This window comes from Notolepis coatsorum (genome assembly GCF_963971535.1).
Source record: "Notolepis coatsorum genome assembly, chromosome: 5".
NCBI classification, from domain to species: Eukaryota; Metazoa; Chordata; class Actinopteri; order Aulopiformes; family Paralepididae; genus Notolepis; species Notolepis coatsorum.
The window spans coordinates 158,341,763-158,354,062 of NC_140169.1; the positions used below are offsets into that span (position 1 = coordinate 158,341,763).

General features: G+C 48.7%; 1 protein-coding gene across 1 annotated transcript in view; it reads left to right on the plus strand.

Annotated features, from left to right (window-relative positions):
• Positions 1 to 8,795: 8,795 nt before the first annotated feature.
• ppp1r9ala (protein phosphatase 1 regulatory subunit 9A-like A) overlaps positions 8,796 to 12,300 on the plus strand; it is a 278,166-nt gene continuing 274,661 nt past the window's right edge. Inside the window, exons 1-2 of the mRNA XM_084314522.1 lie at positions 8,796 to 8,915; positions 9,417 to 11,467. Of these exons, the coding sequence (XP_084170648.1) occupies positions 9,620 to 11,467 (1,848 nt within the window). The 5' untranslated portion in view covers positions 8,796 to 8,915; positions 9,417 to 9,619. The remainder of the gene's footprint in view (positions 8,916 to 9,416; positions 11,468 to 12,300) is intronic.

The window sequence follows — 12,300 nt, forward strand, 5'->3', positions numbered from 1 at the left end:
TGTAAGGATTTTGTAGTTGATCCGGGATGAGACGGGGAGCCAGTGTAGTGAGTGAAGGATGGGGGTTATGTGATCGTGTTTACGGACTCTCATCAGGATCCTGGCAGCGCTGTTCTGGATGTATTGCAGCTTTTGGATGCTCTTGCCAGGAATCCCGATGAAGAGTCCGTTACAGTAGTCCAGTCTTGAGGAGATAAAGGCATGGACAAGCTTCTCTGCATCTGACAGGGTTAGAATGGGACGGAGTTTTGATATGTTTTTTAGGTGATAGAATGAGGTCTTGCAGAGGTGTTTTATGTGGGTGTTGAAGGTCAGGTGGGGGTCAAATCGAACCCCCAGATTTGTGACTGAGGGGGAGAGGGGGATTACCTGGCCGTCAAAGGTGAGATGGGATATGGATGAAGACTGAACCTGGTGGGGGGTGCCAATTAGGAGTGCCTCGGTTTTCTTGCTGTTTAGTTGGAGGAAGTTGCTGTTCATCCATGCCTTTATCTCCCCAAGACAGGAGGCATGACAGAGCTGCAGAGGGGTTTGGGGCCGTTTTTATGTAGAGTTGTGTGTCATCGGCATAACAGTGGAAAGACATTCCATGTCTGCCGATGACACGACCGAGGGGGAGCATGTAGGTGATGAATAGAATGGGACCAAGAACCGACCCCTGCGGAACACCACAGGTGACCTCGAGCAGCCTGGACTTGTGTCCTCCCAGTGAGACATATTCTGTCCTGCCTAAGAGGTAGGACTGGAACCACTGTAGTGCATGGCTCGACAGTCCAACAGTGTTGTGGAGGCGCTCCAGGAGGATGGTGTGGTCCACAGTGTCAAACGCCGCTGTCAGATCGAGGAGGATGAGGAGTGATGGTGATCCTGCGTCAGCGGTCATTAGGAGGTCATTCGTCACCCTGAGCAGAGCTGTTTCCGTGTGTTGGAGGTCTGACCCCCCACCCTGACCGCCTGGGGTCTTTCACTCAGAAAGTCCAGTACCCAGGCGCTCAGGGCGGAGCTCAGACCCAGCTCGATCAGCTTGTCCACCAGTCTGGTGGGGACTATGGTGTTGAACGCTGAGCTGTAGTCAATGAACAACAGTCTCACATAGCCCCCCTTCTGACGGTCAAGGTGAGAGAGGGGGCTGTGCAGTATCTGGGAGACCGCGTCGTCAGTGGACCTGTTTGTCCTGTATGCAAATTGCATAGGGTCCATATCACTGGGGAGGGAGGCACAAATGTGGTCCTTGACCAGCCTCTCGAAACATTTCATGACCACAGAGGTGAGTGCCACCGGTCTGTAGTCATTGAGACATGTTGGGGAGGGTTTCTTCGGTACAGGGATGATGGTAGACATCTTGAAGCAGGCAGGGACCACCGACTCAGCCAGGGATTGATTAAATATGGCGGTGAACACCGGGGCTAGCTGGTTGGCACAGGACTTAAGTATGCGTCCTGTTATACCATCTGGGCCTGCCGCTTTCCTGGTGTTCACCTGCATAAATGCTCTTCTCACACTGTGCTCCGACAACGAGAGAGCGTCCCCGCCCCCCCGCGGTTGCCCCCCCCCCTCCACAACAGCCGGCGCGCCAGTGACGTCACTAGCCGGAGAGCTAGCAGCGCCACTGTCTACACCAAACCGAGCGTAGAAAGAGTTGAGTTTGTCCGCGAGAGAGGCGTCGTCGCTCCCCATTGAGGGGGCGCTGACTTTGTAGTCAGTTATTGTCTTCAGTCCCCGCCATAATGCCTCTTGTGTCGTTTTGTGCCATTTGTGTCTCCAGTTTATCAGCATATGTCCTCTTAGCAAGTTTAACAGCCTTGCGCAGAGTATAGACTGAAGCCTTATACTCCATGTTTCCTGACTCTCTGCCCAGGTTGTAAGCAGTGGTGCGAGAGTTCAGAGCTGCTCTAATAGTGCTGTCCACCCACGGTTTCTGGTTTGGGAACAGTACTAGTAGTAGTAGTAGTGGTAGTAGCAGTAGATAGTAGCAGTAAATTCTTTGAATATCTTTAAAACAATCCACAGAATGAACCAAGCAGGCTTGCCTTAGTGCACAATCTTAAATCTTTGTCAAACTTTTCCATCATAAGCATATAGCTAGCTAGCTCGAGCGCTTGTCGCCATTGCGCATAGAGATGGGATTTTGAAAATAGCGACACACAGAGAGCAGAAGAAAGACAATAATTGGGTGAAAGGAAGCTTGGAAATAGTCGGCCAGTGGGAAACCTATACACACTGTCCATATACCTTCCGTCAGACGAGACACATGGGTCAAAAAAGGGTCAATGGGGTCACGCTCTTGTCTGCACCCGCTGACTGTGGCTCGCTGAAATCTACTTTGTGCGCACTGTGGATTTGATTTCAGTGAGCCTCAGCCTGCTTAGTACAGACAGGAGCGTGACCCCATTGACTTTGTATTGGCTTGATGCAGCTAACTATCCAGAGGTTGTGAGTGGAACAGCATGGATTTAGCTGAGAAAAGGACTCTACCGATCAACAACATTACTGATAAGAAATAGGGCTAGGGTTCCAAAAAATCTGAACTATCCCTTTAAGTACAGTCCTTGAGTAAAAATTGTTACTTTCCACCACTGGTTATAGTAGTAGTAGTAATAATAATATCTTAGATTTATATAGCGCCTTTCAGGAGACCCAAGGCGCTTAACAGGAGGGGGCAGCTAAGGGAAGGGTACGTAACAACAAAAAGGAAAGGAAAGAAAAGAAAGAAAAGAAAAGAGGGAAATCAGGCAGAGTCATTTACAAATTTGGTGAAGAGGTGGGTTTTGAGTTGGGATTTGAAGTAGTAGTAGTAGTAGTCGTGGAGATAGTGTTTCCCCCCTCGATCCCACAATGGAACAGTGTCAGTCACATCAGTATCACACAATCAAAGTAAATAAACAGCACGGCTAACAGTGTTTTGATGTACATTTTGTAATGCTAAAACGGAATAAAATCAATCACTTGTTGTTGCATATGAAATGGGGGGGGGGGGTCTTAAATGGACTATAACAACTTGGCAGCAAAACAGGTTAGGAAACTAATGACTTCAACTACATAAAAATGGACCATTGATCATCATATTAGGCATGTGCCGTTTTCCCGAGGTATGGCTTTTCGCCAGTAGACGGCTTCTTTAGGTGAGCTCTCTGATATACAGTAATGCACTTTCCCACGCCATTCCCCCCGTCTCGCGAAAGGGGGGGAAGCAAGGAAACTATCAAATAAGGAAGGGTCAATACGTCAGCTTGGTGCTGTGCTTGGTGCAAATTCTATTGAAGCCTATATTAATTACAGGTGCTGTAAGTAGTGTTTTTTTTCTTTTCTTCAAATAAGTGTTAAATAGCTCTACATTCCGACAGCCATCACTGATATAGAGTGTCTGGTCAGTAACATGGGTCTCCCAGTCCCTCCTGCTCTGCAGTAAACAGCCATCACTGATATAGAGTGTCTGGTCATGGTCAGTAACATGGGTCTCCCAGTCCCTCCGCTCTGCAGTAAACAGCCATCACTGATATAGAGTGTCTGGTCAGTAACATGGGTCTCCCAGTCCCTCCGCTCTGCAGTAAACAGCCATCACGTGGAGGGACTGAGAGACCCATGTTACTGACCAGACACTCTATATCAGTGATGGCTGTTTACTGCAGAGCGGAGGGACTGAGAGACCCATGTTACTGACCAGACACTCTATATCAGATATAGACTGTCTTCACTAACATGGGTCTCCCAGTCCCTCCACTCTGCAGTAAACACACATGTATCCAATCAGACATAGAACCATATATATATATATTTTTTTTTAAACTTATTTCAATAAATATTGCCAAGCCAAATTGACTTACTGCACTGGTCAATTATTTCACTTGTTTGAAGGACACATTTGCTTAAAACGAGTATTTATTTCTTATCTTTGTCAACCAATTTTTGCAGTGTGTGGAATGTATATATATATTGTCTAAAAGAGTGGAGGGACTGGGACACCCAAATCACTGACCAAACTATCTATATCAGTGATGACTGTCAGAATGTAGAGCAACTTACAGTAACACTTATTTTAACAAACCAAAAATACCTCAACAACTCAATGTCGGCGGCCCAACTGAAATAAGTTCCCACACTTGGCACCACCCAACGTGCGTTCACGCGCTACTACACTACACAGTGACGTCACTGGACCGTTCCTTCTTTTTATAGTTTCCTTGGTAGTGAGTCCTGGAATGTGTGCGCGCGCTCGATTTTTCGTCTGATCGCTCCAATAGGGTCCAGCTGCAGCGCCGCAGAATCCTCTCACTGGGCAAGCCTGTGGCAGCCACGAACCTACTCGGAGGAGAATGAATGAATGAATGAATGAATGAATGAATGAATGAATGAATGAATGAATGAAAACTTTATTTAACAGATTGCAGAATGGGTACAATACAGTACGGCCAGGGGTGCAGTGCTGGGCAAACGCGGTCAAACTGAGTTTGGCCTTCATCACTGAGGCCGAAGTGCGCGCATCCTATTATTATGCAAAGTCTAGGTGATAAAATGACTCGTTGCGCCACTTATCACCTAGACTTTGCATAATAATAGGATACCGACAACCAAATACAAGCCCTGTAGGTGTGGTGGGGGGTTGCTTGATCTCCCGACTTCACTGGAAGGATGAGACTGTGGTGTTATGTTAATGTGGTGCGCTATACGCGTAGTGTACGGGAGCGCGCTTGCGCGGGCATTTGGCCTTCGCCCATATTACGACTGCACCCCTGAGTACGGCTCAATACACCTCAATACACACAATTGTTAAGGGGATGCAGACCAGAGAAAGTCGTTTGTCTTGTTTACATCAGGGTCCCCCATTTTCAATTCATAGTGACATTTATGACATACACAACATACATGACATCATGGCATAAGGACATACACATGACATACAGGTATATAGTACTGTTACATTTGTGACATATATGATATGCAAATATACAGTACTGTTACCCATAGATCCTGACAGAGAGTATATACATATGATGGGGAGGAGACTGTACATTAGGAGGGGGTGGGTGGGTGGGAGAGAAATATACATACGGTGGGGAGGAGACTGTCTATTAGGAGGGGGTGGGGGGGTTTGGACATTTACGTGGCCAGTTTCGAATTGCAGCCTCCCGTAGGTGCTCTTTTAGAGCGGTTTTGAATGTGGGTAGGGATTCACATTCCTTTACAGCTTTGGGTAGGGCGTTCCACATTGATGTGGCATAATTGCGAAACGTGTTTAGTCCCTTGTTTGAGCCGAATCTGGATTTAACATGATTTGTTGAGCTTCCTCTGGTGCGCTGTTTTAAGGGTGCTTTGATTGATTGATTGATTGATTGATTGATTGAAAAGTTTATTAACAGATTGCAGAATGGGTACAGTACAGTACAGCTCAATACATACAATTGTTAAGGGGATGCAGACCAGAGAAAGACTTTCGTCTTGTTTACATCAGGGTCCCCCATTTTCAATTCATCATATGACACACACGACATACAGATAGACAGTAGCCTACTGCTACATCTATACATTTATGACATACCAGATTTGCAAATACAGTACTGTTTGTGATACAAAAAGTGTCCAGAAAAAGAGTGTATATACATTTGACGTAGAAACTGTACATTGGAGGAGGTTGGGTAGGTGGGGTGGGATGGGTGGGTGGGGCTGTACATTGGAGGTGGGGGGGGGGGGGGGGGGGCTTGGGTAGGGGACACACACACTGTACATTGGAATACTGACAAAGCCATACTTGGTAATTTACTGTACAACTGGGTTAGGACATTTGTAGGGGCCAGTTTCGAATTGCAGTCTCCCGTAGGTGTTCTTTGAGAGTGTTTTTGAAAGTGGGTAGTGATTCACATTCCTTTACAGCTTTGGGTAGGGCGTTCCACATTGATGTGGCATAATTGCCAAACGTGTTTAGTCCCTTGTTTGAGCCGAATCTGGGTTTAACATGATTTGTGGAGCTCCCTCTGGTGTTGTGATCGTGGTAGTCACTGACCTTTGGGAAGTATTTTGACATGTACATGGGTACCTTGGTCGTGTAGTGTATCTTGTAGACCAGGCCCATTGCAAGTTGCTGTACTCTGTCGTCTACTCTAAGCCATCCTAGGTTGTCAAAGTGGGCAGGGGTGAGGTGGGTTCTAGGAGTCAGGTCAAGCAGTAGTCTGACTAGTTTGTTTTGAGATGTTTGTAATTTGGTTTTTAGTGCCTTTGAGGTGCTTTGGTACCATGAGGTGCAAGCATAGTCGTAGTACCCTTGAATGAGTGCTCCTGCCAGAGTCTTCAGGGTATTCTTGTTTACCAGAGAGGAGATCCGGTACAAGAATCGAGTTTGTTTGTTGACTTTTTTTATTACATTGGATGCCATTTTGTCACAGGAAAGATTAGCCTCTAGGATGGAACCCAGGTAGGTAATTTCATCTTTCCTTGTGACAATATTGTCACCCACTGTAACTGAGAAGCCGTCGGTCTTGCTGAGTTTGTTATTTGAACTGAAGAGAATGGACTCTGTTTTGCCCATGTGTAATGATAGTTTGTTGTCGGCGAGCCATATGCAGATTTTGCCTAGTTCCGAGCTGAGGGTTTTTTCAACCTGTAACTTGTTCTTGTCAGAGACCAGCAGGGCTGAGTCGTCCACAAACAGGAACAAGTTGCAGTCACAAGCTGACGACATGTCATTTGCATAAATTAGGAACAGTAGCGGCCCTAGTATGCTTCCTTGTGGAACACCACAGTTCACTGGGAGGGGGGGGATAGGGTACCGTTTGCCTCCACCATCTGTTCTCTCCCCTCCAGGTAGGATTGTATCCAGCTCACTGATAGACTATCAAAACCAATTGCTTTTAGCTTGTCAATCAGAATGGTGTGATTGACAGTGTCGAAGGCCTTTTGTAGGTCCAGCATGACCATGCCGCAGTATTTGCCCGCATCCACCTCTTACTTGATGTGGTCATTCAAATAGAGAAGGCATGTGTCAGTGGAGTGGGATGTTCTGAAGCCAGATTGGAATTCGTAGATTCGATTTTTTTCCGCAAGGTACTTTTCGACCTGTTCGTATACTATTTTTTCGATGACTTTCGAGATGGATGTAAGGATAGAAACAGGGCGGTAGTTGCCTGGGTCTAATTTGCTGCCCTTTTTGTGCAGGGGTGTTACTCTCGCAATTTTGAAGTCCTTGGGGACGTGTCCCTGTTTTATGGAGAGGTTTATTATGTGTGTGATGACTGGGGTGATTGCGGCTGCTGAGGAATTTGGAGGGGATGTTGTCATGGCCAGTGGCCTTGTTCGGTTGGAGGGCGCTCAGTTTTTTGAGTACCTCATCTGTAGTTACCATTTCCAGTTTGAAGTCGTCTTTGTGGACGCCTAGGTTCTTGTAGTATGCTACTATGTGTTCTACCCCATACTGCCCTGAGTGGGAGGGTAGTTTGTTTACCAGTGTTGTGGCTATGTTTGTGAAGAAAGTGTTTAAGTAATTGGCTACATCCAGCTTGTCTGTGATGATCGTGTTGTCCGTCTTTATGTTTATGTTTGAGAACCTGGTTTTAAGTTTTTTACTGCAGCCTAGTTGATTATTGAGTAATTTCCAAAGTTCACGTGGTTATTTTTATTGGTTATTTTTGTTTTCCTCAGTTTTGTCATTGATGATTTATTTTTTTGCAGTTTACGTCATTTCTTAGTCTGTTTCTTTCTAGTTTGAGTTCAGTCACGTGGGCTTGGAGTTCACTGCTCGTGCTTTTGGTAAGCTTTGACTGACTTTTACGAAACTCAGAGCATTTTTTGTCTCTGGCTTTCATAGCGGTCAGTATTTCAGTGTGCATCCATGGCTCAGCGCGATTTTTTACCCTGGTGGTTCTTAGGGGGGCCATGTTGTTTAGTATTGTTGAGAAGTTGGTTTTGAAGCCAAGCCAGGTTTCTTCAACCAGTGTACCATTGAGCTCATCTGACCAGTCCAGGCTCTCCAGTTCAAGGTTAAAGGCCTCGCCAGAGTAGGTTTTGAGGTCTCTAGATGTGACACCAGAGCTGTTTGGTCCGGACTATCGGACCAGAGTTCGTTTTCTCGGATAGTCCGCTTTTTTTGGGGTGGTGTGAATGCTCAGTCTTGACTAATTGCAATGTGAACGCAGACGAACCAAATGAAGAATGCAACAATGTTTCAACTTCACCCCCTGAACCGCACAGAGTCCACCAAACTATATGTGAAAGCGCCCTAAGTGAGCGTGTGTTATTGGATTGATTGAAAATTGTATTAATGTCCGCCTTGTTTCGAGCTGGTTATGCTTAGGCCCTCTTTCGAAGTCGCCCTCGTTCGAAGTCGGTTATGCTTAGAGTTTGGAATCAGGGCTGGTGGTCTATCGCCCTGCTCTAAAGATAAACTCTAAGCATAACCGACTTCGAAAGAGGGCCTACGCATAACCAGTTCAAAACAAGGCGGACATTAATACAATTATCAATCAATCAATCAATCAATCAATCAATCAATCAATCAATTCCAATAACACACGCTCACTTCATTCTTTAGATGGCATGATGCACCTCCGACTAGTACTTCGAGAAACGTCCGTACTTTCCGCCAATCAGCGCGCTCTCTGTGGCTGCCACAGGCTTTCCCCTGCTTGAGAGGATTCTCCGGCGCTGCAGCTGGACCCTATTGCGATTTTTTCGTCTGTGATGATCGCACAGCCGCGCGCCGCCGCCGGACTCTCTGGAGTGTGTGTGTGTGTGTGTGCGCGCACCCACGGCCGGGCGCCGCGCGACAGGTTTGGTTGGAGCACGCGCGAGAGGAAGGAGGAGGAGGAGGCAGGAATACCGCTGGAGTGGGAGTGATGGCGGTGCGGAGGAAGAAGAAGGGACAAGTTTGATAGTGTGTGTAAATTGGGGATTAATAATAAACTAAACGCGATGAAACCGACGAGGAGGTGAGAGCGTACACGTTTAATTTAGCTTTTTTGTTTTTGTTTCAAGGGTTCGTGGTGTGTTAATTTGAAAATGTCTACAATGAAATCGTTCACGCGTTGAATAATAATAGTAGGCAGCGGTTGGAACTACTGACCGCTTTCGCTCATTAGACCTACTTATGTTATGACCTTAATCGTTATACTTGTTATAATAAGGCGGCTACGTTGAATATGCGGTCACTAAAACTACGAAAATAACGATGGTTCGTTTGCATAAGATATAGGCGAAAGTTGTACCCACCGTTTTTACTACTTCTATTATCTAGTTATTGTAAAATAACTAGTCTTATTAAGTCGAGTTACAAAGGCACACGGGCTTTAATTAATGAGTACAAATCAAGGCTCTGCCGAGTTTGAGAGATTTTCGCGAACTGGTACCCCGGTAGCATGTTTTCTAGTGATAGAATACAAAGATTCCCTGTTTGTCTGCGAGTTTTAACCGCTGTTTTCTTTCTTTTGTAGATGACTTGGCTGTGTGTGCTGCTTAGTTGAGACAATGCCCTGGAGAGCGCCCCCTGTCGGACCCATGGTGGCACAGTTCCTATAGAGAGTGGGGTGGAGAGAGATAGGAGAGGAGAGAACGAAATAAGGAAACGTTCCCCAGTGATCTCTCTCACACACTTTTTAACTCGCTAAGTATCGGGTTGTAAATCCAGGGGGGGGAAATGATTAAAGCGGAGAGCAAGGGAGAGCGGACCCTGAGGAGCGCGTCTCCGCACAGAAACGCCTACAAGTCGGACTTCCACGCCATTAAGTGCTCCTTCGATGGGGCGAAATCCGAGGGAAGCGCCGCCGGTTCGAAGTCGTACGCAAATGGCTGCTCCGGTGACACACGGGAGGACTCCAGGGGGAGGCCATTCGGGAACCGTGTGAACAAGATCAAGAACATCTTCCTGCAGATGGATGGCCAACAAGAGGCCAGCGATGTGAAGCCGGCCACTGTAAAACCAGAGGTGTCCCACCCAGCGTCCCCCCCACCGAAATTCCCAGCCAGCAGCGGCAGTACCAGTACCCCCAGTACCAGTACCCCCACCACCATCACCACCCCCACCACCACCACCACCACACACAAAACCAGTTTGAGCAGCCCCACAAGCCCCGAATCACCCAATCTGGAGAAAGTCCCCAAAGGAGAAGATGTTGTTGAGATCGACAAAGTGGCTCTGGCCGAGAAGTTCTCCGTGACCAGGAAGCTCTTTGAACGGCGCATCAAAGACCCGCCTCCGGCGGACGGCAAGTCCCCGAGCAGCAGAGTGGCGACCCGCGTGTCCCTGGGCAGCGCCTCTGACTCTGAGGGGAAGAGCGCCCGGAGGATATCGGCGTCCTCCGTCGAGACCGGCGTCAAAGCGGAGCCGGCGACTCACACGACGTCGGCGGTGAATAGATCTGGACCGGACGAGAAGACGACGGACGGCGAGGAGAAGATGAGACACGTGTCCCGGGTGTCTCTGAACGCCGGGCCCATCTCCCGGCGGCTGGAGAACTTCATGGCGGACAGTGACACGGAGGAGGCCGGCAGAGCAGCCAATGCAAAGGGCTCGGCGGTGTCGCCTAAAACGGGGGGCGCTCCCGCCGTGTCTTCGACCAGCAGGGACGGCTCTCACAAACCCGCTTCCCCCGACGCCGCGGCTAACAAATCCACACCGCCGGCGGCCTCTGTCGTCTCTCACAAACCGACTTTCCCGGCTACTAGCAACGTCCCCCACAACAAGCCCCTCTCGCCGGAGCAAGCGGCTCCGGTCGGCACCGGTCGCTCCTCCGGCAGGCCATCTGTCGCCGGGGAGGGGGCCGAGCCCAGGCAGCCGTCGACCGGTAGCTTTCCGAGGGCCAAACAGTCGGACGGCGCCAAGAGCGACGAGCACGTGGCACACAGCGCTTCCGGGGACAAGGTGTCGGCGTCGGCGGCCCCGGACCCCAGGGGGCTGGGCATGGTCCGGGCAGAGCTGGTCGTGGTCCAGAACGAGTCATCAGAGAGCGAGGAGAACGATGACGAGAATATCGAAGATAGCGTGTTTGAGGAGAAAGTGCGAGGCTCCAAAGACGTAACGACGACGACGGGTCATCCGAAAGGTGACCCGGCACAGGCGACTCGGACCGGCAAACACGTCCCCCAGCGTGTCGCGGAGAGAGACGCACAACCCGCGACGGAGAAGGCAGACGTACCACGTAGGGTCCCGGAGGAGGGACTGCAGCGGGGGTTTGGACAGACAGAGGAGAGGAGGAAGGAAGAGACGTCGAGCGCGGCTCGGAGCGGCGAGGAAGACGAGGAGAGCGAGCAGGAGGAGCAGCAGCAGCAGGGGGGCGTCCGGGACAGACTGTCTCCGGTGGTCTATGGCATCGAGAACGCGGCGTTCGTGGACGACAGGGATGTGGACCAGATCCTCAGGGAGGAAGAGGAGGAGGAGGAGGAAGGGCAGACCTGTGAGGAGGATTACGAGGAGGCCCCGGGGCTGTCAGACGAGGATGAGCCACCGCAGATGCGGAAGATCAAGTTTTCGACGGAGCGCATTCTGGTAAGAGCTAAGCGTTAATAGTTTTGGCGTTGATTGCTGCGTTCCACAGGGCCTGCAAACATGTCGCACAAGGTTCTGTCTGTCCACTACCGTCCGCACACTCAGTAAGCGGCTGTTTCTGTTTCCTGACGGGACACGTCAGACAAATTGCACGAAATGAATGCCTTTTGCTGCTCGTGTTGACGTTATGGCTGCTCTACCGTATTATCAGACGAGGTTGTGTCACAGTTGACTAAACCAAAACTATGGGGTATTAACTCTTGTTGCAAACTGAGGCATTGAGAGCATTTCTTAAACTTTCTTTTTTATTTCTTTATTTTTCTCTGGTAACTGGTTTGGCACTGGGCAAATGGTTGTCTTTTTTGATTTAGGTGCTGCTGGCAAATAACATTACCACCGGGAGTGACTACTACATTAAAACAAACACATTGTGTTCAGATTGTTTACTAACAACAGTACAGAATAGTCCATTTAAAACCAGACCACCAACCGAGGAAGCATTCGGCAAAACACCAGGGACCTCCCCAGCAGGCCAGAGTTTGGGAACCCCTGCACTCTCTATGTTGTAAAGTATCTCAGAACAGGCATGCTGATTTGAGACCAGTTTTATCTCATGGAGTTCTATGGTCATGTGACCAGACCATCAGTGCTCCAGCTCGCTTAGAATATTTATACACACACAGACCCTGGATTAGAGGAGCAGCCACTCTGCAGTGAAGACCATATCTAGTCCAGGACATTGACCCTGCCGGAGACCGGAAGGTCAGTCTGTGTTGGTTAGGAATGCTCTGAGAGGGGTATTTTTGGAATTATTGTTGACATTGCATAAGAGA